This window comes from Garra rufa, chromosome 22 (assembly GCF_049309525.1).
Source record: "Garra rufa chromosome 22, GarRuf1.0, whole genome shotgun sequence".
NCBI classification, from domain to species: Eukaryota; Metazoa; Chordata; class Actinopteri; order Cypriniformes; family Cyprinidae; genus Garra; species Garra rufa.
In genome coordinates, this window is record NC_133382.1 from 28,056,566 (window position 1) to 28,084,364 (window position 27,799).

Genomic DNA, 27,799 nt, shown 5'->3' on the forward strand with positions numbered 1-27,799 from the left:
ATTTCAATGAGCTTCTTTATAAACATAGGAGGAGAGAGAGAAAAAAAGGCTCAGGTTTGCACACAAGTTCCTGGCCTAGAGGGTTTGCCTAAAATAAATATTAAATATTAACAACGAAATTAATCACGGGAAGGACAGTGTTTGTTCTCCGGCTCCAAATCTCAAGAGGAGCGCGCCTTGGCTCCGAGTGCTAGCGCTAAGCTGTGCCTATGTAATTAAAAGCGTAAACAGATGACAAATAGGAGATATTTAAACATTTGCTGTGTGTTTCTCTTTCCGTCTCCGTGCTAATTTATTTAGTTAAGGGAGGAATCAAAGAGGGGGTGTTAAGCACTTCAGCGGGAGATGACAGTAGGTTTAAACACGGCTCGGGAACATGACAGCTTGCACGGAGGAGAATGAAAATCCTGACAACTGGTTTGATGCCTCATGTGTTTCTTAAAAAAAAAAGCCAAAATCAATTTGATTAAGCTGTAATATTGCAACATTCTGTGAAATTTTTATTTAAATAAAAAATGCACAATTAAGTCCTTTTGAAGGACCCCGTGCTAAAAAATCTGTTGTTCTGTTGCCATGAACCAATGTCAAACCATCTTCTAAAAAAACACAATAAGAAATTCAGAGGGAAAAAAATGCCTACGGCGCACATATCATTTTTAACCCACTTGCAATATCTAACTAAAAGTTATCACTTCCATTGTGACAAAAAGAAAAAATACATAAGGGGTGATGATGGGTGGAAGGAGAGGCAAGAGCAAAAGAAGGAGAAAGAGAAGAAGAAGAGGAGGGAAAAAAGAGCCCTGTGCCACGAGCATATATAAGAGAACTTTCACCAATTAGTGAGGAGAAACAGGAGAGGGAGCTGCCGCAGAGATGGTGCTCAAAGAGCCAGGCCTTGCGGCGAAGCTGTCATGTCGGCTGGATTGATCAACAGGCCTGCTATTTCTAATGGCATGTTGTCATGAAGCTGCAGCCATGGGGAGCCACCTGCCTCACTCCTTGTAGACAGCAAAATGTGTGTGTGTGTGTGTGTGTGTGTGTGTGTGTGTGTGTGTGTGTGTGTGTGTGTGTGTGTGTGTGTGCAAAAAAAAAGAGAGAGAGAGAGAGGGGCTTATGGTGTTTGTGTCTGTTGTGGGGGTGGGGGGGATTCCAACACCATACTTTTACTTCAACTAACAATTTGAGAAAAAACTCCATACCTCCTCCCCGTTACTCCTCGACACCCTCCCCATCCCTCAGCTGTTGATATGACAGGTGCACTACTGCTCTTTTCTTAGCACCCAGACCGCAACACAAAGCCCCGGCTACGGCAGTACGCCGAACGTTCGGAAACAATAGATTTAGCGCGATGGTTTTCTGTGTGGTCGTTCGAAAGCGTGCTTTTATGATCAGCGTCTTTGACGCCACAACCAAATATAGCTAATTATCTAAAATAGCTAGATAATATGCAATTCAGATCAAGCACAAAAGCGAAAAGTGACGAAACGCTTTCGAAAAACGAGCAAGGATGTTTCATGCTTCTGTGGACACAAACAAGTAGCCGTCCTTCATTTCGACTCTCCACGGGAGCAGAAGTGCTGCCTCGCTAACGATGAAAAGTCAAATAAAAGTTACAGAACTTTCGAGTTCAAGGTAGCGCTAGCCATTTTGAGTGTATGTCACGTACAGGTAACCTTTTTATCGGGTCCGCCTCTGGTCTCATCAGTCGATGAAATTCTCTGCCCGCGGCGGTGGCTTAGCCGAGGGACACCGACCAATAGAAAAATATTTCATTGTGTTAGCATTTCAAATGCCGAGTGGAGCGCGGGGGGCGAGGAGGGCCGGGAGAAGCGCTAACCGATCATTGCCAGTGGAATTAATTGGCTATTCCGAGAATAATGTCCCTTACTGTGGGTCCTTGGAGGGCTGAACACTAGCAGAGTCTACGATTTTCTTTTTTTTTGTTCGGTGTCTTCAAAAAAGGACCGCTTGGGGGTACTGGCCGCATTAGGGTTTTAGCTCATTCCCCTAAAGGGCGGGAAAAAAATAATCAGAGCCAGTGAACCGAACTCGGCTAATCCGCACCCTAATTAAAAACACAGAGCCCGATTACACCTAGCCATATTGCCGACTGACGAAAAAACAATTTTCTAAAAGACAAAAAAAAAAAAAAACTGAGGGAACTAGTTTCGTAATTTGGCGTATGCAGCTGATAATGGCAAAAAACGTACATTTGAACGTCGCGAACAATGGATTTCGTTTGGGCTCGCGGCCAGCGTTCGATAAATGGCTAAAGATTGAGCGATGGTGGTGGTGCTTCAATCCTTTTATTCAAGGGGATTTGAATTTAAGCTCTTTTCCACGTCGGCCAAGCATATGCATTGACCCTAACTGATATCTGTGCATCTCTTAGACATATCTTTATCTAACCTTTTTCCAAGCCCTGTGCCTTTTCAAACTCAAAACAGCATTAAGAATAAGTATTGTCTGGAGTGGGAGGGTATCCCTGGGAGACAGTTTCCTTCGAATTGTTGGGCCTGGTTCGAGGCAGGAGCCTGCAGGATACACAGCTGCTTATGCACACCAGTCAGATGCTCGGAGTGCAGAGAGATAAACAAAACCAACCGCAAAAGACGAAAAAAAAAAAGAATAGCCATCCCAAATGTTCCATCTTTCCACACCGGGCTTCGGCGGGTGTCGATTTCATCCCATCCGAAGATGTATGGGCGATGCAGCGAGGCCCTATTATACGCTTTTCCTTTGCTCATTGTGAATTCCGTCAACGAAGTCAATCTTATTAACTTCCGCGCTGGTTCACACATGACATTTTCTTCAATTTTCTCGCCGACATCAAAAACATCAATTAGCAGCTCGAAAATAGGAAGGAGCGAATGACAGAGTACGATAACACAGACATATTTGAAGCTAAGAGTAAATCTATTCTCCGGTTTCTGAATGTGTTCATTACAATTTTCAAAGAAGACCTCCAAATAGCAAAGAAATTAAATTTATCTCCTAGAAATGTCCAGATTTTTTTTGCGTGTGTATGTGTGTGTGTGTGTGTTGTAATCCTATGTCTGTTTCCCGCCCTCGGAGGGCGACACAAAAGCGTAACGCCGCTGCATTCTCGCTCCCTCATTACAGCGGATCACAATGCAGAACATACGACTAAAACGTCAACATTTTCCTGATAATACAATAGCAATATATTCCTGCTCTTTCTGTCATACTATCGATCAGTTTCCTGTTATTCTTTTGTATCTCAAAATTCAAAGAAACCCGATCCGGCGCATTAATAAATTGAGCTTTCCGTCCTTTTATTTTCTCCCTGTAAATAAAAAGCATGTAACTCAATAAACTTCTGATAGTAACCTTTAAGTAAAAGGTTATTTTTGCTGATAGCCAAACATTATTACACCGCTTCCCCCATGCTTATGTTACATCTCCAAGGGGGTGAACACAAGCAACTTCAGTGGCCCTGGAAAAACACTCTGGTGGAGTGCATGCGAGAGGAGAAGCAGGATCACATTCCTCCGGCCCATTGATTTCTGATCTTTTGACATTATTTAGCTGCTTCCTATTTTCTCGGCTGTCTGTTTTTTCCACGTCGTGAAAGACAGCGATGTCCAAACAAGCGACGGTTGGGATATCTACTATCTGTCAAAGGCCTGGGCTCTTCCCGGCACTGCAACAGTGGAGAGTACTGACACAGTACCGAGAATCGCCAGGATGAAAATATCACTCTTTATAATGGGGCCTAATCAGATTTCGGATGCCATTTGCCTTCTAGCGAACGCTGGATGTGTGTCGTGGAGCTGCGGCGGTGTAACCTATACACGTCCCGTGCCCCGTCTGCGCTCCCCGTCCGTCTGCCCCTCGGAGCGAGTATTAAGAAGGTTACATTTATCAAATGACTGATCACCAAAGGGGATCAGTGAGAAGATCTTTCAAAGCGAGAGCTGAAATGAAATGTAAAGAGTATTTTGACCTCAGACTCGGAAAACTGATTATTTCTATAATGCAACGGCTTTCCCTCACAAAACACGCTCAACCCACACACACACACGAATTTGCAAAAACAAACCTTGCATTAAAAATCTTCAAATGTCATTAACCCATTAAATAATTAATTTTAATAACGAGTAGAAGAGAAGAAGCATCTGATTTTGGTCAGTGGGCTTTAAAAATTATTAGCCTACATCTAAATAATCAAAATGGTGACAGTAATGTCCTCCCAGTCTGACACTAATGGACTTTCAATGAGGTAAAAAAAAAAAAAAAAAAACGGGGGTTGAGGGACCAAGGAACGCCTTTCTCTGCAGTCCCGATAAGGTTTCAGTGGGGTCTGTGAGGGCAGTGACCCTTAGTCTAATTCAGCTAACCTACTAAACCAACACAATGTGAGCTGTAGGACTGCAGTTGTGGTTTATAAATAAGACAGCTTATTCAACATAACATAAAGACCTTTTTCTCCTGAAGTGACTTCATAGTAAGGAGCACAAGATGCTGTGCGCTCTAAATAACATCCTGTCCGGGCATCCTATTCTCATTTAGTGATTACTCATCCCATGGCTAATTTAACCTAAAAAAAAACAGGTCTGTTTCCTTCTACCATTACTTTTCTAATAACTATTTTTTTAGTTAATTTTAGCACAGCCATGTCACTTTAGTACTACCCTTTGCATCTACCTTTCCAATTACTTTTAGAGTTTGGGATTTACAAATTTGCTTTCATGTCCTATGTTGGCAGATAAGTCTCCAGCTCCTGGCCATGAAAGCAGCTTTTTAATGAGCTGCGCTGAGGTTAATTGGTTCGCTAAGATCCCCAAGTCATGTGTCTCAATATGAAATTAAGCCATTTCCTGGAGTTTCTCTGACTTATTTAATTAAAAACACTTCAGCCCAATTTTCATTTCCCACAGTATACAGAGTACGCCGCGGTACGCTTGGATTGGGACCTCTCGCGTTTTTTCTCTCCTTCCTTTTGAATAAGCATTTGTTCGTCAAAGACAATTAATCTAGAGTGTGCAGCATGTACGATTAGCACGAAGCTATTCTCTCTGCCACTATAATGCTATTGCACACAGTTATTTGTTATTTACAGCAGGAAAAGTCGTCTTTATTTAAATGACACATTTTTTATCATTTTTTTTCCTTCTCCATATTTAGAAATTTCCATTTTTTCCAACAACAATGATGATTCAACAGCTAAATATGACTAATTATTGCATTACTGGCAAATTATATATATATATATTTTTTTTTTCTTTCTTTTTTTTTAGAATTCAGCATTGCCAAACAATGCTTATAAATCGAGCCAACAAAAATTATATATATAAATATTGAAAAAAGTTGTCTAAATAAAGTTTTTAGCAATGCATATTACTAATTTAAAAAAAAACTTTTTACTTCACTAAATATATTCATGGAACATGATCTCAATTTAATATCCTAATGAGTTTTGGCATAAAAGAAAAATGTTGACCCATACAATGCATTTTTGGCTATTGCTACAAATATACCCATGCTACCCAAGACGGTTTTGTGGTCCAGAGTCAAATATTAAAAAACATATAATAATTATAATAACAATAATATTAAAAATAATAATCCTACCAAATCATTATAATCCTTCCTCTTCCAAAGTCATAAAATGTTCAGCATATAATAATAATAATAATTTAATTATTATTATTTAAAAATATATTATATTATTATATAAAAAATAAAACAATTAAGAAATAAAATAATAATAATAATAATAATAATAATAATAATAATAATAATAATAATAATAATAATAATAATAATAATTTTCTATGGAATTATTATTTTTGGAAAATGAATGGCCCATAAATAAAATTAAAAAATTAAAAAATCAGCACTAAGACCTATCAAATTCTTGTTACGGCATCAGTATTATTCACTTATTATTAGAAGAGACAAGGGGGTGAATCTGCCCGTATAAGAGTCCCCGTAATTAACAGTAGGGTGAAAGTGTTAAGGTTAGCCTCTCGCTGATACGGTTCAATCCTCCTGACAGAGTAATTACGGGGCAGCTCAATAGTCAACCATTTCACTAAAAACTAATTCAATCCATCTTCATTTCCTCAGCTCCGCCCCTCTGATTGATGGATAGACATCATTAGTGGGTGACAAAACACTGAGTTGAGTGTGCACAAGGAAATGTGATAATTCCTGAGCCACTGGAGGATGCAATCTCACACACACACACACACACACACACACACACACACACCTGCCCAGCTCATATATTACAGTGAGAGTCTGGACTAGGAGGCGGTACAGAGGGAGAGTTATGGGTCACTGGCTGTGGAGCAACCTGGGAGAGAACATACGCATACACACACACACAAACGCAAATAGAGCTGTGTGCCCAGTCATAAACACACACTCACAGAGGACTCCTCACACACACACACAAGCCAGCGCTCTCCTCCGGACCTTTTTATAGCTGCGTAGACAGTTTAAAACAAGAAGACACCCCCTCACACACACACACACACACAGACGCACAGAGACTCGGAGACGTCTCATATACATCGCTTTCAAACACTAACCACAAACCACTGATTAACAGAGACTTGTCTGCTTCACTATATTTTAAGTCTATTGCTATATTCTGACCCAACCGGGTCATATATCTTAATTATGTGTTCTGTTTTTTCCCTCCACAGGGAAGGCACGGGCCCCAGCGCTGCCGTATGAGAGCCTTGCTAACTTCATGGTTTGTGTTTGCCGACAGCATTCAAGATTACACACCTCAAGCTTCAAAAGCTTGAAGAAAGTTATTTCTGTGCCGCCACTGTCACCAAATGAAACTGCATTCAACAGAGTTCCTGAACAAGTCCGCCATAGGCTGGACAAACAGGTACAGTTCCACCTTCAAACTTATACCACTGGATGAGCCCGTGTAGTTTTAAAGGGATAGTTTACCCAAAAAATTAAAGCTATTTAATAAACCCTCATGGTCGAAAACTCTCTTCTGAAAAACACAAAAGAAGATATTTAGAAAAATGTCTCAGCGCTTTTTTCTGTGCAGTGAAAGTAAATGGGGTCCAATGTTTATTTGGACACCTTTGACTTTATTATAAGGAGAAAAACAGTTTAAACTTTTTAAAATATCTTCTTTTGTACTAGAACATCATACAGATTTGGAACAACAAAAGTATAAGCACATTTGTGACCTTGGACCTCAACAAAATGGGTCAAAATTACTGATTTCTCTTTTATGCTAAAAATCATTATTATATTAAGTAAAGATCATCTTCGATGAGGATAATTTGTAAATTTCCTACCGTAAACATATCGAAACTTAATTTTTGATTAGTAATATTCATTTGCAATTTGGTCAACTTTAAAGGTGATTTTTTCAATATTTAGATTTTTTTCTACCCTCAGATTCGAGATTTTCAAATAGTTGTATCTCGGCCAAATAGCGTCCTATCCTAACAAACCACACATCAATGGAGAGCTTATTTATATTTAAAAATTGACCCTTATGACTGGTTTTGTGGTCCTGGGTCACATTTTTGTGAAAAATATCCCCTCAGCGGCCTTTCTCAGACGACTCCTAATTATCTCCATCTCAGAGAAATGAATATGCATTTCGTAAAAGCAGATGGAGTCTTTGTCCACGCGTAAATCTGGGAAATCTTGATAACAGACGGCAAACACTCGGCGGCGGCACATTGTCGGCGGGGTGCGATGGTCGTGCGGCACGGCCGATCGAACAGCTAAAGGAACATGGCACTCTCACAGTGATTATCCCACTCTCCTCTGGCTCCCGGTTTCGGGGTCAGTGGTGCTACTGAAACACGGCTGGCCTTGCCATTTCAATGATTGAATTTGGTCTGGATCCCTCAATCGATTGTGTGCGGTGACCCCCGAGAGCCCCCCACGAGAACGGCCCGCCGCACCTCACGCATGGGCCTGGAAGAGAGCATCTGTACGCAAACACACCAAAACGCTCACAGATACAAACAAACACACTGCTGAGTTCACTTACAGACTCTCATGTCAATAACTAAAAGTATATATGTTTAACTACTTCAAACAATGAGTTGCCTGTAGCTTCAAGTTTAAAAGTTGCTTCCGCAACACTGCTAGGGACTCTACAGTCTTAAGACGGACAAGTATTTCAGCACCTGGCACGGCACACATCATCAACACCCTCCTTAAATGTTCCTGGCAGGCGATATTTAACCGCAGAGGGCTGAACCGGGTTCACCGATGGGTGATTTCTCCCTGGTTGACACACCGGCAGAGCGAGTACATGCAAAAGTAAATGTGTGAATCATTTTTAGACCTGTGTGCTCTTGTTCTGTTGGCTGGCTGCGAAGGAAGGATATAATCCTCGTCCTCCAGTAGCGGTGACACACAAGTCTAAACTCATTGAGTGGCACAAACAAACACTCTCCGGGCTCATGCTACACATTACGCACGCATACACCCACATGGCAAGATGGCGGAACGCTGTGGCAAATGCAGCGTGCCGGCCTCCAGACCCTGCAGTTTGTTTAGTAACACTTGAGCTTATGACGCCCGAAGGGTGCAATTAAGTCCAATTACAGTCTGTGGTTTTTATTAAGAGCTACAAGCTGGCCAGGCTGCGGGGCCAGTGAGCCGAGCACACACACGCACTGGCGTTGACTTCAGCGCTGCTAAATCAAACCAATTCAGACACAATAAAAGGAATAAATTATGACTTACTCCGTAAGTATAATAAAGGTAATGGAAGGAGATCGCTACATATTGTACAATAACCAGGAAAATGAATAAATGAAAAATTAGAGATGAATGGCATGCAGAATTATCCGAAAGAAAAAGATCATAAGTTGAATAAGAAAAAAAAGGCAAAGTATTGCAATATATTAAGCTACAATGTATTTAAAGTATAAATTATTTATAAATAATTATATAAAACTATAATCCACATTATATATATATATTATATATTTAGTTTGTATATGTATGTTAACTAACAAATAAAAATAAGGCATATAAAATAGAAATTATATATAATTATATTAAACATTATATATAATGTTTAGAATTATAATTCAATATAAAATTTATATTAATTATATGTGTTATATGTAATTATATACACACACACACACACACACACACACACACACACACACACACACACACACACACACACACACACACAATAAAACCAAAGAATAAAATATGACAAGAGTTAAACTGTGTCCGGACAAATTCATCTTAATAATGGCAGATAACTTTGATAGAAAGGTATGCAACAAAACATGGTCAGGTCAAAGTGTCAAATCAAATTTTTGGTCCAAATTTTAATCAATTTTACTGGTAGTGCACTGTACGAAGAATTTTGGGGTATAAATTTCAAAGTTTACTTTACTTTGCCATTCTCACTTACATAAATGAACTATAGTGTTCATCAACTGAAAGCCGAATAAATAAACCTTCTATTGATGTATGGCTTTATGTATTTGGCTGAGATACAACTATTCGAAAATCTGGAATCTGAAGGTGCAAAAAAATCAAAAATTGAGAAAATCACCTTTAAAGTTGTCCAAATGAAGTTCTTGGCAATGCATATTACTAATCAAAAATTAAGTTTTATTATATTTATGGTGGGAAATTTACAAAATGTCTTCATGGAACGTGATCTTTACTTAACATCCTAATGATTTTAAGCATAAAAGTAAAAATGTCTAATTTTGACACATTCAGTGTATTTCTACAAATACACCCATGCTATTTAAGACTGGTTTTGTGGTCCAGGGTCACATATGTAAATTACATTTTTAATTACACATAATATAGGCAGATGATAGATAGATAGTTTTGTAATGTAAAATAATAATTGAGATATTATTAAGATACTACGACTGCCCATCATTCTTCTGTGAGAGAGTAATTGATACCACGACCCTCTGAAATTGGGGACAGGTCAAAGGGTCAGATGACCTCACACACCCCAGCAATGTCACCAGGGTAAGCCTGAGATCTCCATACAAAGGGAGGGAACGAATAAAAAGGAAGCGAATGGAAAAGTTCGAGGTCGCCGCACGCAGGGCTTTACTTGTGCGATGCGAGATAAGTACTCTGAACTCTCCCTCCGGCTAGATACCGCAGGGCACAAGACCCTTTCAGTGTTGAATACTTAAATCTGATCAATATCACAACCGAGAGCCCTTATGAAAACCAGCTCAACCCCAATTCAAACTTGCCCAAAAAGAGAAAGCAAAATAAACCGAAGGAAACACCCAAAGTACCAATAGCGGGGCCCAGGCCTTTTGATGAAAACGGCAGGGGCAGATGTCACAAAGCATTCTGGGATTTTGTTCACGTGACCTTGCGCTGGGGATACTTGGGCGCATGACAAGTGAGCTACAGCTGTGACGGAACAAACAACAAGCACATCCTTCGGCATTCATCAGCGCATCAAAAACCAGCCCTGTATCAATCTGTCGTTCGCAGGGAGCGGTGAGAGAGCGAAGCATTTTCCTCTTTGTGTTCCTGTTATTGGGCTGTTAGCTGATCGCTATCATCCTCCTCTTCTCCGCACTGCGCTTGGACACGTTTCAAAAAGACGGGCGTCTTTTTCTCCCCCCTTTCTGTAAGGAAACCGTCTCCTTAATGGCTTTCAAAACAGGAAGCACAACAATAAAAGTGAAAAGTGAGAATGCTCGCTGCAGACATCTTTTCCCTTTTGCAGCGCGACGGCGTGTATACGCTCTCTGGCATATACACAGGCACTCACACAAACATACGAGCGTACACAGTTACACTGACACACTGACCTTCAGACATTCATTCAGTCTGGTGTGTGATTCTCTAATGTAAAGTCTGTGTGTTACAAAAATAACTAATTCTCCCTTAGCGATGCTAATGGGATATCTACTGCAAAAATGGAAATTGTCATCTACTCACCCTCACTTTTCTTTTCCTTGCCAAAAATGTATAAATAAATAAAGTTCTCTGGAAACTGCTCTTTTCTTCACAATAAAAGTGGATTGAATTTACATTCAATTTAGCAATTTTACAAATATTGACAAATAATGAACTCAGGCTTCAAACCAGTGTAAATCCCTGAATAAATTTAATTCAGTTTGCAGTAGGTGAGATTTTTCAATCTCTTATTTGATTAAAAATACAGGAATATTGTGAAATATTATTACAGATTAAAATAACTGTTTTCTATTTTAATATATTTTAAAAATGTAATATATTCCTGTGATGCAAAGCTGAATTTTCAGCATCTTTACGCCAGCCTTCAGTGTCACATGCTCCTTCAGAAATCAATATGCTGACTCGGTACTCAAGAAACAGTTCTCATTATTGTCAATGTTGAAAACAGCTGTTATGCTTGAAAGGATACTTGGATAAATAGAAAGTTCAAAAGAACAGCTTTTATTTGAAACAGAAATCTTCAGTAACATTATAAAAGTCTTTACTGCCACTTTTAATCAATTTAATGCATACCTGCTTCTATGTCTTAAAAGAAATCAAATAAATAGATCATACTAGTGTTCATTTTGTTTACGAAAACTATGACGAAAAATGAATAAAACTTTTATTCCATTACTAAAATTAGCAATGATGAGACCACAATAAGGTCAATAAATAATAACTGGGACAATATCAACATGCAATATCATTTATGATAAAAGATTAAAATGTTTTTTTTTTTTCATTAAAAAAAGGAGACAAAATGTTATTGCGGACTGCTTCTCTGTTATAAAACGATACATTTTCATTTACTTTAACTAGACTAAAATGCCCATACATTTAGTTGACTAAAACTTGACTATACAAAAACAGGACAAGGTTGACTCAATATGATTCGTGGGTTTATACATAAACCCTGCATCTGAAAGCGGAATGGATAAGCTTTCCACCGGTGTATGGTTTGTTAGGATAGAACAATATTTGGCCAAAATACAACTATTTGAAAATCTGGTATCTGAGGGTGCAAAAAAATCTAAATATTGAGAAAATTTGCAATGCAAATTATTAATCAAAAATTAAGTTTTGATATATTTATGTTAGGAAATTTACAAAATAGCTTCGTAGAACATGATCTTTACTTAATATCCTAATGGCATGAAAGAAAATGTGATCATTTTGACACATACAATGTATTTTTGGCTATTGCTACAAACATACCCGTGCTACTTAAGACTTGTGGCTGACAAAATGAATACTAATTCATACAGACCCCAAACTTTTGAACAGTATTGCACATCGTGTCCATAAATGAAGTTTTAAAGCTATACTCCAAACAACTTCATTACAACACAAAGTCAGCGTCTAACTTCCTCTGGCTTGAACGCAGCCATCCTTCCAGCAGATCCCTGACCCAAACCTCTGAAACCGCAACCCAACCGAGACCTTCAACATGCCACGAGAAGTGCTTTCAGTTCAGCGGCACAAAAAGCTCAGAGAGACAGCTACACGCACTTCCTCACAGCTGGATAAAACAAATCTTAACAGCACAACTACGCCTCACCAAAGCGCTTGTTTTTTTTCTCTACACCCTCAAACGTATTGTGTTGTCTCTAGGTACCAGGAACCTATCTATCATTTCAGTCTAAAAACAGAATCTGCATCACCCTCTTCAGTGCGAGTGAAAACCCCCCCATCCCACCGAATTGATTTCTCCCAGTCGAGGCCTTTCCCAGCGCGGACCGCATCCGCAACAGTGTCATCTTTACCGCCAGTCCTCTTTTAACTGGCTTTTACTCTAGTGGCGGAATGTACAAACGATGAAGGCGGAGGGGAAGAAAGAAACAGAAAAACTGATACATGCGCTCCAAAGTTTCGTCTATTGATTTCTTTTTGATGCACAGCCGAAAAAAAAGGGAAGGAGTTCAAAGCTGAGGAGATCTTTTTTTGATCACCACTAGAATAGCTGTGTTGGTAGTCGGCATGGAAGCAGCGGTGCTAGACGGAAAGTGCCGGTGCGGATTCCTTTGTTCTGGCCGAAGCCCTGTGGCAAGGACCCTGACCTGGTGTGGCCAACGTGGTCTTTAGTGAGACGTAATATTAGCGCATGCTGAGAGGTGATCATGAAATTCAGAGTTGTCCGTTCGCCCTGCCGGACACAAAGAGAATATGTTTGGCTACTGCGCTGTGGTTAACTGTAGACAATTGCTTGCCGCCACATAAGCAGCTATTCAGAATTCAACAAAAAGAGAGTGTTGGGAATCGAAAATTAAAAAATAAAATATTTATTTTTTTATTTATTTAAAATTTTTATATATATATATATATATATATATATTAAAATCTATATTATTTTATCAAATTAAATAAAAAAATATAACATCAAAAATCAAATCAACTGTGTACTTGCTACAAGAAAATTTAGTAATTGCAAAATTGCTGTCCAGTAGAGTTAATCGATTCATAATAAAAGTTTATGTTTGCATATGTGTGTGTACTGTTTATTTATTTTGTATATACACAAATACACACATACATGTACATATTAAGGAAAAACGTGCTAGATTTCTATGTAAAATATTATTATATAATATAAATTATATACAAGTTTATATACAAGAACATACAATACATACAAATATTTTTTAAATATATTCATGTGTATTTATATATACATAATAAATATGCACAGTACACACACACATATAGTATGCAAACATAAACTTTTATTTTGAATCGATTAATCGCGACTAATCGTTTTGCAGCTCTACTGTCCAGCATGAAAAACAGATCTTCATTTTAAGAATTGCTAGATTACAGATTACATTTAACAGTATTATTAAAATATTCAGGGTTTTAAGACATAAGTGAGCGTTAGATGACAACAAAGGTATTCTGAATGTAAAAATAAGGTAAGTGAACATGCATTTAGAAAAGAAAATCTCCAAAACTGGTAAATAATCAAAACGGTACCAACTGTAACTGACTACATGTAATCTGGATTACGTAATCAGAATTCAAGTACTTGTAATTGGATTAAATTACATTTTAAAATACTCATAATAAGACTAGTTACTATTTATTGATTACATGATTGCATATTATTCACACAATAGCAATAAATTATTCATCATTTATTGATTCTCCCTAATTTCTCTTTTTCATCTTTTAAATTGTCCTTTCTAAAAAGCTTACATGACATGCATTTGTATTTCTATATTGATATGGTACAAGATTATCCTATTTAAATAAATGTGATAAAGAAGTTAGGTTAAAAGTAATCTAAAAGTAGTCCGATATTACCTAAAATGAGTAATGTAATGCAATTTTTGTTATGTAATTTGGAATCAATAATGGATTACAATTTGTAAGTAATCTACTTAGCTCTGGGTACCAATATGCAATATTATTATTTGGTGCTTTATTAAACAGACTAAAAAACGCAACAGAATCAAAGAAACCAGAGTCAAAAAGTGAACTCCTATCCTTAGTCAGGAAGAGAGGGAGAGACAGTGGATGCAAGGGGGAATGTAGAAGAGAGAAAAGCAGAGGAGAAAAGAGAATGACAGGTTGATGGAAAAGGGCAGAGGACAGAAGCCGAGAGAAGAGGAAAAGGAAGATGGCAGTTTACCCCTGTGATGTGTGGGATGGAATCAGCCTGTCAATAATAGATGGCGCTGACCATGTGATAAACGGACAGGTACTCGGGAACTCCAACACCTACTGCAGGTGCTTACGCTCCATCAGAAGATGCTCCAGTTCCACTGGATCCTGGCTCTCTGTGATATGCAGCTGTGTCCACTGGGGGCTACAATTAGACCATCAAACCCATTCCAGCTGGGAATCGGCACTCATCTCCAGAGCCTGTCCTCCAAAGAGACGGCCAACTTGTAGATCTGGGGGTGGTAGTCTTTGAAGTGCCGTGCATGGAAGAAGCCTCTCTTTTTGCTCATATTAATGGCGAGGAGATATAACAATTAAAGGAGAAGGCAGCGGGCAGACAGACAGCCAGCGTGGCTGCGCATCCTGAGCTGGAATTAGCATACTGGAAGTCCTCCAACAGGCGTACGAGCTAATAGTAGCCGAGGATGGAAGAGGAACACACCAGCAGAACCAAACGTTTAGAAAGGAACACCCAGGGCTGGGTTTAATAGGGTAATTAGACGCACAGACAACTAGTTATAAAATTATAGCGCAGCCATAATATTTTGAAAAAGCTGCGATGTTAAAATGATCTAATGTTTGAGTTTGCGGCGGGCCTCCAGACGTGCGGCCATGTAAGGTGGAGCACAATTCCACTTCCTGGACCAGTGCCGTCCTACAGCTATCTTTTTTTGCTTTTTTATAAGAAGACGAGAGTACTGCAGCTGGTCTGGATGAGAGGGGTCCACTAACATTGCATTAGCCATGTGGTATCAGTTTGCTTCCTTCTGGACACAAACCATACGATGGCTGACAGAAAACATGTATTTGAATACTAACTGTTTATTGTGCTCTCTGCGTGATCGCTGTATGGGTTTTATATAGCGTAAACTGGTCTTAATTACCAGAGGGATTATTTCTTGGCATCATGCATGTGCATGTCATAAATAATATAGTATGGAAGCGCTATTGCCAAAGAGAGGTTCGCGGCGAGGCAGTGGGCTTTTCAATAACCTGAGCGCATAAAAACCCACTCAGAGCATTCATCCGTCTGTCTGACACTATGATTAAGGAATGCTCCTCGAAAAACACTCGTAAAACAGCTGTGCTGCTGTAACGGATCTTATGTGGCATCTCAACGCAAGGTGGAGACAGCGTAAAAAAGTTCCAATTAAGGTTTGAGTTTACAAAGAGGGGGAATAAAATGGAGACGAGCGAAAGTCTCCGGGCTTTCCAACAGGTGCTGGGAGAAATGGGATAAAAAGGCGTGCGAGGAGCAGCCTCTGTATATCTTAAGGATAGCGGTGACATCTCAGCTTTTTCTCTGTTCGCATCAGGGGTAAAGGAGAAAGGGAAAAAAATCTGTTGTGTGAAGAAAAATGTCTTGTTACGGAGGAACGGAGCATGTCGTAGATAAGAGTAGGCCGGTGTTCAAAGGGATACAGGCCAGTGAAGCGCTCGCTTCTTTCTCCACGTCGCTGCACTGTCCTTAATGAGCCTCCCAATAAAGCCTCGTCTCCTGTCTGCTGTCCGCGGACGGCACGCCTGTCTCACTTCAATCATGACCCGCCATTTTATTTATTCATTTTAGTCGTTATTTTTACAGAACTCGGAAAGTTCACAATGCTGATAAACACATAAAAGCACATAAAATGTGTTTAGCGAGTGCTGGCTATTATTCTCAGCTTTTATATACTTCCTATTAACAGAGACAGTTGAAAGGAGACAGAAAACAATTGGCCGTAAAAAGGCTGGGTGGTATTTGTTGTCAAAATGTGCATTGTCTAAATAAAACAATAAAATATTGTTTATTATTATTATTATTAAAATCTTAATTAAATAATACATTAAATACACCACCAGTCAAAAGTTTTTGAACAGTTTTTTAATGTTTTGTAAATTTATTTGCTCCAAAGTACAGCAAAAACAGTAACATTTTGAAATATTTTTACTATTTAAAATAACTGTTTTATATTTGAATATATTTTAAAATGCAATTTACTCTGAGCATCATTACTCCAGTCAGAAATCATTCTAATATTCTGATTTGCTCCTCAAAAAACATTTATTATTACTATTATGTTGAAGAACAGCATTTATCTAAAATAGAAATCTTTTTAACATTATAAATGTCTTTATCATCACTTTTGATCAATTTAAAGCATCCTTGCTTAAAATAAAAGTATTAATTTATATAATTTATTTATGCTGATCTTTGGATCTTTCTACTCATATTCATCAAATAATCCTGAAAAAAATGTACCCAACTGTTTTAAATATTGACAATAATAATAATAAAAATGTTTCTTGAACAGCAAACAAGCATATTAGTATGTTCTAAAGGATCATGTGACACTTAGGACTGTAGTAATGATGCTGAAAATTCAGCTTTAAAATCACAGGAATAAATTAAATTTTAAAATATACTCAAATAGAAAAGCTATTTTAAATAGCAAAAATATTTCAACATTTTACTGTTTTTGTTGTACAAATAAATGCAGGCTTGGTGAGCAGTAGAGACTTCTTTAAAAGACATTAAAAATCTTGCTGTTCAAAAACTTGTGTGTGTGTGTGTGTGTGTGTGTCCATTGGAACACAACATTAGGAACGCTGCTCACCACAACTCTGTCATCTAACTATGGTTAACAATGTATAAAGCTTAGACATAAATGTTAAAAAAATTTGCTTTCCAGTGGCAAACTAAACTTTTTTCCGCTCCATCCCTCTCATTTGTTATTTTTCCAATCCTCCAGCCTCTCTTTAGTCTAGTATCTTGTGGTCAGAGTAGTGACAGTCTCTCCTGGACATGTCAGGGCTGCCCAGTTAGCTGCCTGTCATAAATTAAGCCTAAATACAACACATCTGTTTTCACCACAGCGCCGCGCGGACGAGCAGAAGTAGACATTCCTCTCATATCTGAAACGAAGCTAAATAAATGATAAAGAGAGCATGTGCACACCTGCAACAGCGTGCCAGAACAAGACCACTTTAACTCACTGAATCATTCAAAAAAAAAAAAAAAAAAAAAAAAAACGGCTGCACTAAAAAGAAACAATAAAAACAAAGAGATTTTTTGACTGAGAAAAACAGTCCCGTGTCATCTTTCTCTTTTTAAAGCCATAATGGAGACAGAAAACTTGGCTCAGGCTGCACTTACTGTGGAGAGACATCAAAAAAACTAAGACGCAAATAAACAGTAAAAACATGTCTGCAAAGAAACTGCTGAGAGGAGTGAAATCAAATCAATTGGAAGTTCGTCTCACAAAAGGCGAGCTGAAGCACATCTGAAAACAATCTAAAGAGCGAGAGAGAGCGAGAGGACAATGCAAAAACAGTTCCAAAATCAAGATACTGACTGACTTCCAAAAAAACGTGATTTCGGCCAGCTTAAGTGCTCCCTAGAAGGGCGATTTAGGGGCCAGCGCACACATACGCGACCAAAAGAGGGAAGGTGTTAAACTTTAACTGTCACTGCTCATTCAGCCTTAACAATAAATTGTTCTTTGTGAATGTCAGTTTCAGCCCTCTTTCTTTCTTCCTCACTTACTTCGACACAGCTCACAGCACACACACACACAACTTCTGAACCTCACCGCATCGTGTGGCCAAAGCCGTCTGGTCGTAAAGCAGTCAGCGTTTGCATCTGAAGCACGGTGGGGGGACCTCGTCCAACCTAAACAATGGAATAGCGAAGGAACGTGCTGCAGGACTCTACGCGATTTCAATGGACCCCGAGCGCCTCTACCTTCACACGCTCAGGGGCCAAATTCCACATGATGGAATTCCCGAACATGAATTTGGGTAACCGCATATTTGATGGAAAATGCTATTAATTTTCACTTCAATTAAATTATGCAGCGAATATATCTGGGATTGTGGTGAGCGAGAAGCTTGCTAAAACAACCGGGCCGCATCCAAAAAAAGCTCCTCGTTCTACAGGCCACCCGAGGGACGGAGGCTAAATCACTTCAACTTCCTCTAAAAAGTTCACCTAAAACTTCCTGGAAGCGCAACAGCCATGCTCAAATGAAAATAAAGAGAGTTAATTGGTAAAACAACATCATTTTCAAAAAAATGGATGGAATGGAGACCGACAGGCCTGGATTATGGATTATGCCTCTATGACAATGCTTTTAAAAATAAAAGATTATGTAAACAGAACAAAGCTTAATAAGCATAATTATGATTCTGTATTTTAAGTAACACGAAAATACAAAATGTCGCTAGATAATCAAGCTGAAACACCATTTACAAAATTATTTATGATTTTATTAATTATTTTAAATATTTATTTATTTATTTAAGTACCATTAAATGGTATTTATACCATTTGCAAAATTATTTGCGTATTTTTAATTAATTTATTGGTCTTTTGCCTGAATTTTTATAGGTAATATAATACATTATTTTGACAAAAATAAATAAATAATATATTTTTTTTAAAGCATAAAATTTGCGAAATTATTTATATGTTTATGTATTTTTATTATGTGTTCATGTATTTTTTTTATATTTATGTATTTATTTATTTTATATTTTTGGCTCGTGCCTTTATTTGTAGGCAACACATTACATTATTTTTCTGAAAAAAATTAAATACTTTTATTTAATTAAATAATTTAAAAATGTGAATATTCATTAACCTGTATTTTAAGAAACACAAAAATACAAAATGTGACTGGATAGTCAAACTGAAATAATTTATTCATTCATATTTATTTATGGATTCATGTATACTATTTTTTTTATTTATTGTTTGTTTGTTTATTTATTTATTTATTTTTTACTTATTTTTGCCCTAATTTTTAATAGGCAACATATTACAAATATTTTGCCCCCCCAAAAAAGCATATAATTATTTACACATTTATGTATTTTTATTTTTTTGAATGTATTTTATTTTATTTTATTTTTGGACTTGTGCCTTTATTTATAGGCAACATAATACATTATTTTGCCAACCAATAAATAAATACAAAATAAGCATTCATCGTTCTGTATTTTAAGTAACACAAAAATACAAAATGAGACTGGATAGTCAACCTGAAACACTATTTGCTAAATTATGTATGCATTTTTATTTATTTTATTTTTTAGTCTTTTGCCTTAAGTTTTATAGACAACACATTACATTATTTTGCCCAAAAAATTATAATGATAATTTTAAAATTAACAACAAGCGTAAAAATTCCTAAATTATTTACGTATGTATGTATTTTGATTTATTTATGTGTTCAGCTATTTTATTTTTTTTTTTTTTTTGGCTTGTGCCTTTATAGACATGCATATTATTACATTTATTTGCCAATAATAAGCATATTCATTATTCTTAAATTATTTATGTATTTTTATTTATTTATTTGGGCTTGTGCCTTAATTTATAGGCAACATATTACATTATTTTGCCTAAAAATATAATTATTTTGTTTCTATGCAGCATCAACAAAAAATAACTGGATAATTTAATTTAAATAAATAATAAAACAAAACATTGTAAAATAGCTTTTAACCAACAGGAATCGAACAGGCCAAGAAAAGTTGGTCAGAGAGCAGGAGGGTAAAAGGAATTAGTGACGTCAGCCGAGACGCAATACATTAAAATGAATGAAGTTGAAATCATTTTCCTAAAAAAATAATGCGCCTGTTATCTTTAAAACTGCAGTTTGCTTCGTCCTTATCTCTTCCCCCTCCTCTTCCTCTATCTCTTTCTCCACTCCGAGCTACTTTCCCAAGCTACTCTATAACAGGCCTGTGAAAGGAGGTCACATATCAACTTACCAAGCGTCCCTCTCTGACCATATGACCCCTTCGGCAGTCCACGAGGCCCCATGTCATTCCATCACACTCTCTCGCCCGCTGTCCCCCCACATTCACGTCTTCCAAACCACCGTCCCCCTCCCCTCGTCTGCCCATATCCCGACACTAATTGGTAAATCTGTTGAACCATAGCACGCCCAACAATGAGACACCTGGAGTTCTGTCAAAACAAGTTTCCCTGTGAAACAGCCTCAAGTGCTAATACAGTACGAGTCCTGGCTAACGCCGTCTCAATGCCGTGCACGAATATAATGCGTGTGTGGTGGGGGAGGTGTCGTAGAAAGGTGTAGTGCGGAGGGGAAGTGTTAATGGCTCTTCTATTAAAGTTTAGAATCTCAGAGTTCGGGAAGGAGGAGCACGCTGCTGTCTGGCTCCACTGGAAGCCCACAGGAAGTGCTTGTGGAAGTTTTGGCCCCGACAAAAATCCCAAACATTCTTGCAGTTCTTGTTCGGCACCCTTCCCGCCCACCGTCCCTTCTGCGCTCTATCTATTTTAGACGGACCATGAGCAGCGCTCTACGTACGCTCAGAGTGCTAACACGGCAACATGTTGTGGTTTGTGTGAAATCATGTGCAACTAAGCTTGAAAACCTAACTGAGAACATGGAACACGCATATTTGCTTGCCAGTTAGCTGAAACAACACACACAAACATACGCAGCAACGCACACACATATGGAGGCATTAGGGCGACGTATGGACAAACATTTGGAGTTTTGTCTTTCACAAACACATACGAACAGAGATGAAACCCTACTCAAGGAACTCTTGGCGAACCTTGTCAAACAAGTTCTGACAGAAACTCTTTATGAAAACAAAACATTTCTGCCCCCTGTATTTAGCGTCAGATAATAAAACATACGAAGATTCATTGTTTTGTGATTTATATACTGCCTCTAGACTTAACTTGCTTACCCAGCAATAATTTTCTTATAATTTGGTCAACCAGCTTCACCTGCTACATAACTAGCAGCATCAAACCAGTGTGAACTAGCAAAAAAAAAAAACATGGAAAGGTAATGCTAGTCTAACTTCCAGCAATTTTAAATACAAATAAGTTAAATATTTTATATTCTTTTATTCCTGAAAAGAATATTGAGATAAAGAATTTTAATAACTAAAAATAATCTCAATCTATGTCTCTAATTCTATGTTCAAATTAGTGAAAATGAACCAAAACCAGTAGGAACTTGGGGCCAGATTCAATTAAATGATATAATATTCTAATTTATATAACTTTTTAACAACAAATTCTAGTTTTTAACTAAAAAAAAAGTTAAATATTTTGATAATTATTTTAAATATTTAATTATTTTAATAAAATATTCATTAAAAATAGTATTTTTAAATATTTAAATATTTTAAAAATAATTATCAATAACGTTTAACAACTGCAAAGCCTGTTGTTTTATTCTTATAAAGAATAAAAATTAAATTAAATTAAATTAAATAAAAACAAGAATTTAGGAATTTTTCAAGAATTGCACTTATTTCAACCTAAAACCTTAGTATGGGAGCAATAATTCTTTAAAATATTTAGATAATTATTTGTAAATATTTTATACAAATTTGTTATTATTTTAATAAAATATTCATTAAAAAATAATATTTTAAAATATTTGTAATTTTTAAAAAAATAATTCTCAATAACTTTAAACAACTGCAAACCCTATTTTATTCTTGCAAAAAATAGAATAAATAAGATTTTAAAAAATTGCACTTATTTTATCCTAAAAGCTTGGAAAATTAGCAATGATTTTGTCCAGATTTATACCTTGTAAAATATTTTTTTTAAGTATTTTATACATTTTTATATTTAAAAAAAAAATCTCAATAACTTGAAACAACTGCAAAGCCTGTCATTTTATTCTTACAATAAACTAAAATGTAAGAATTTCCCAAGAATTGAACTTCATCATAAAACCTTAGTATTGGAGCAATAATTCTGCCTAGATTTATACCTTGTAAAATATTTGGCTAATTATTTAAAATCTTTTATAATAACATTTTAATATTTTAATAAAACATTGATTTTAAAAACAATATTTTAAAATATTTTAATATTCTAAAAAATAATTCTCAATAACTTTAAACAACTGCAAAGCCTGTCATTTTATTATTTTACAAAAATAAAATAAAATAAATGAGAATTTAAGAATTTTATTATTTATTTATTATTATTTATGATTTATTTTAAATCATTTATAAAAAATATTTTAATATTTTACATTAATTCTCAATAACTTTAAACAACTGCAAAGCCTGTTTAAGCCTACAAAAAATAAAATTAAATAATAAATATATATGAATTTACGGCAACATATTATCTTAGTAAACCTTAGTACAGGAGCAATAGTTCTGCCTAGATGTATACCTTGTTCTGTTAAATTCTTGCGAGACTTGCTTTGGCTTTAGAAATTGCTGCTGGACACCAATTTAAATCTCCCAAGACTTTTCACAGAATGAGGGTTACCATCTCGACATGACCTACATGACCCTGAGGGACAAGACAAAACTAAGACAAGCACATCCCACAATGCCACAGCTTTCTCTATAGACCTAAACACAAGGAGATGAGCTAAACAATCGCTCGCCCCACTGATCCTTGCACCGCTGCTGAGTTTTGGCAGACCAAGGCTACCCATCGTGCCCCCCTTTCGAATTCCACACACTGTTTGTGTCCATCAAGGAGGGACCGAGGCGCAATTGAGACACTCAGCGGCAGTGGCCCCATGTTGCGTCACTCCGCGCCACATCAAAACTGAAGAGCGGTGCCAGACGGGTCCTCTCATTCGGCGTTCCCGTTCTCTCACGTCGACGGACAAGAGGACAATTAGAAGAAGGCCTCGTATCATCCAAACATCCTTAACCCCGACCCACGCCAACCAAGTCACGCACACATTTACACACACGCGGGTGCGCGTGTGCACACAAAAACACAAACCACTCCACCTCCTAACTTCTCGCTGGCATACGTTCAACCCCAGATGCTACAAATGAAAAGCATCCTCTTCACGCCAGCTGCTTCAGAGAAAAGGAAAAGAAATCAGAGAGAAATAATCGCCACCATTCCGGAAGATGCAGGAAAATAATTAACAAGGCTGAAACGGGGCCTGCGAGCAGACAAAGATGAAGCTTAAGAGGCATTTCGGGCTGCCAGGAATCCAGAGATGCTGAATTTTACACCGCTGGAGTGGCGCTGATGCTTTCCTGTTACACGCAAACACTGTGTATTGTAACAGGGATCCTACTACAGACAAAAAAGCATCGTGTCAAAGGACAGCAACAGTTTACAATTACCACACAAACTAGCACAAGAGCCAAGTCTGCTCACAAGGGTGTGTGTGGGAGTGTGTGTACAAATGCAAAGCAGATTCAACCTCATTTTATATAAAAGAGCAAGAACACAGCAACAAACAATATCAAATACAGCAGAACATCACACACTAAATAGTTTTTGACATCTCTCATTGTTATGATTTGATATTCTCTATTCTCTACCCTGTTGGAAAATCCAGCTTAAGCTGGAAAACTCTCACATGGTTGCTGGTTTCTAGCTGGTCAAAGCTCTTCCAAGTTGGTCATTAGCCACAAAACCAACTTGACCACCTTCAGTTGGTTTCTTTAAGGGAACCCTGGGTATTAAGATTTGTATGGCTTAATATTACGTCAATGATGTCTCTTAGTGAAATATGTAGTAGAAAACCAATGAAAGAAATCCACATCGTTATATACATATTTTGGACTATGGGGGGTTGCCATTATTTTGATTACGTAGAATGGTTGTACTCAGTGAGCTACTGGCACTCAGCTACGATATTTTTACCACGACACAACTCAGAAAATAAAATACTGATTTGATGACCACATAAGCGTAAGCTTAATCCAAATGCTGTACCATCGATTTTCCCCACAAAGAGTCTAAAAGCACCTGGATATCGAGTGAAATCCGTGCTGAGAAACTCCTTTAGTGTCTAGAGTCGGCATGTTTACATCATTTGTACGCTCTTTCAGTAGCTGTGATCTATTAAAAGGAAAGCAGTGAAGACTTACATCGCTTCTCTAGTTGCCCTTTGACTGAAAATTACAAGCAAAAGCCACAAAACATGGCATTGTATATGTATTTAATTTCCAAGTTGTGTATTCTGATTCGTGCTGTGGTAAAATTAGCAACAGATAGCATCAACAAGAGAAGCGATGTAAGTCTTCACTGCTTTCCTAGCGATAAGAAGAGGATGTCGATTCTCATTTTTAAGAAACGTTATCGATTCTTAAATCTCAAGAATCGACTAGTCTAGCCTGTTTTCAGTTAATGAACGGAATATTGTAGCGTGCCTCCCATCCAATAAATCGCAATAAGCTTTGTGCTTTTTTACTTTTGATATGAAGCAAAGTTTCATATTTCAAATTCTGTCAATTTTATTACAGTATTCAAACAATAAATACCGTTTTGGCCTGTGGGCGAATAAAGCTTTCCGAAGACCCGCATCTGTGTTCTCTCTAGGGATGGGCGGCATCTTAATGTTTGCGAATTAGTCTTTTCGCGATAACGATGAAGTCTAATTTTTGCACACACATATTTCTGTGTGCGACCATTCAGAGCTTTTTCTCCAAATTAACTTCATAACCTAAGTCGAGTGTTTGAAATAACCTTCTCTAGCTGCACTTTATTCAGCTGCAGTGATGACTGGATACCTTTGTCCATATTAGGGATTTCCTGGAGCGTCTTCAGTCCTGTTACTTCTGCTATACATATGTAGCCCTCCGGCTTCCAGTATGAATTAAAAAGTCATTATGTTAAGTGTGTACTTATAACACCCTGTTTTGGGGTTAAAATAGAAAAGATAATACTTTTCTCTAAAGAAGCAGGTTTTTTTGTCTTTTAGTGGATGCATAATATTCCCTGATTTATCATCATTGATATCACTAACGCAATAAATACTAGAAATACTGTGATATATTTTTAAGCCAATATCACCTGTTCCTAGTTCTCTCCAAACAATGCAAACAGTGCAGATTTCACTTGATATCCAGGTGCGTTTAGACTTTTTTGTGGGGAAAGTCTACCCTTATATCTATTGCCACCTGTAAGGTCTTTCAGTAGTTGTGGTCACTGTATCAGTATTTTATTTTCTGAGTTGTGTTGCGGTAAAAATAGCGTAGCTCAGTGCCAGTAGCTCACTGAGTACAACCGTTCTACGTAATCACATTAATGGCGCCCCCTATAGTCCAACATATGTAACGATGTGGATTTTTTTAAATAACGTAAATCTTTCATGGGTTTTCTACTACATATTTCAGTAAGAGACATCATTTACATTATATTAAGCAATACAAGTCTGAATAGCATCCCTTTAGGATGCTTAGACTAGCTAATGACCAGCTCGGACCAGGAAATAAGCAGCTAGAAAAGCAGCTACCAGCTGAAACTGGATTTTCCAGCAGGTAATTCATTTAAACAATCAATAAGCCAGCTGCAAGAAACGTGGAATTCAGGATTCTCACCAACTGAAATTGGTGAAGACTCAGATCGGTCTGTCCGGGGAATTCCAAGCAGAAGGGCCCCTGCAAGGCAAAGCGGACGTCCCGTGTCACAAATTGAGAACATGGTACACTCATCACTCAACCAGGGCATGAAGGCAAAAGGCATGACTTTTAAAACCACAAAAATGTCTAGCTGTGTGTGCCACCCCTCTCCTTCCCTGTCTGTTTCCTCTCTGACTGCAGTGTCAGGCCGCTGCCAGGTACAAGCCCAAACATATCTCGCGTACAACATACAGCACACGCAGAATACGCAAGTGCATGTTTGTTTACTGTGATTTAAGGCTGTGATATTGTTAGCATGTTGGCAGTGTGTCTACATCAACTGACTGACAAAAAAAGTACTGATGTGGCTTTAGGCATTGAGGCTTTGTACACCACGTTCCTGTTGCACCATGTCATCCGAGAAAAAGACAGACTAGAAATGGCTTAAATTTTTCACAGAGGAAAAAAAGCTATTGTTCAGATGTTGCTCTTTCATAGCTCATAAGACTTGCGATGCTTGTTTCAAATAAACTTCCATTCAAATGTTTGAGGTCTGTAAGATTTGTTTAATGTTTTCAAAGAAATATCTTATGCTTACTGAAACAGTACGGCTGGGTAAAAAATATTGATTTCTCGATTTCAATCGATTCTCATATATTCTCATATTCATTCTTGTGTCATGCAATTACTAATAATCAGTATTTTAACCCCAGAACAATACAATCAATACAACAGCTTGTAAACAATGTCACGTAACGTCACATTTACCTCAGAAAAAAACAAAACATATTCTGTGAACAAAAAATTGTCAACAAGAGAAATGAACTCTAGAAAGGAACTTTTTTTCTAAATATATGCACAATATAACGTTCATTGTAATTGTATAATAAATTTGGCAAGTTTTTGTGACAGCCACCAAATATGTTATGTTTATATATAAAAAAAAAACGAATTGGAGTAGAAATGTATGTAATTGTAACTTTATTATTTTAAAAACTAGACTGAGTGTAACTGAAGCATTTGTATAGAAATCTGTTAATTTTAACCTTCAATATTACAGTAATGTACCAACTGACTCTTATGTATATTTTACAGCATTAGTTGTTTTTGTTTTTTTTTTCTGAAAAAATTTGGCATGTACTATATCTGCAATATATCCAAAATAATCAATATTGAATCTAACTGGAAAATCAAATCAAATTGCAAGCTTGTGAAACACAACTGAATTAAATCGTGAAATTTGTGTCAAAACCCAGCAGCCCTACAAAACAGAAATATTATAACATTTTAAAATTGTATTATTATTTCATATAATTTATTTCGGTGAAGGCATTCTAATATGTTGATTTGGTGCTCATGAAAAAAATTCTTATTATTATCAATGAAAACAGTTTTTTTTTTTTTAGGAAAAATTGATATATTTTTTTCTAAACTTTCAAAAAAAATCTGAATTTACTTAAGAAATAAGTCTTTCGTAATATTATACACATCTTTACTTTAATATTTGATAATTGTAATACATCCTTGATGAATAAAAATACTAATTTCTTTGAAATATATATCTTACTGACCCCAAACTTTGAATGGTATAGCATCTTAAATGTTCCACCTCTAAAATACCTTGACAACAGAAACAAATTATGTACGCACAATATGTCATATTACAGTGTACAATATGCTGATATCATAGAATTTACTAACACTGTTAAATGTTTCTATAGAAAATCTTGATTATTCATACTGTATATCATACTGTTGTGACACATTATTCCACTATTTTAGCATTTAAAACAACAGGTTTTTAAATGTATTGTTCATTCATTTAGATCAAATTATTTTGGCCTTGTACTATTTCCATAAAAGAACTATTGAAAAG

At 36.9% G+C, this 27,799-nt stretch overlaps 1 protein-coding gene across 26 annotated transcripts in view; it reads right to left on the minus strand.

The window, feature by feature from the left end:
• Window positions 1-27,799, minus strand: part of tcf7l2 (transcription factor 7 like 2) — a 93,608-nt gene that overhangs the window by 31,004 nt on the left and 34,805 nt on the right. For 16 of the 26 annotated variants that reach the window (XM_073828866.1, XM_073828860.1, XM_073828859.1 and 13 more), the window contains exon 5: window positions 25,903-25,962. The exons of the other annotated variants lie outside the window; for them this stretch is intronic. In XM_073828866.1, coding sequence (XP_073684967.1) covers window positions 25,903-25,962 — 60 coding nt within the window. The remainder of the gene's footprint in view (window positions 1-25,902; window positions 25,963-27,799) is intronic. 26 annotated transcript variants of the gene reach the window in all.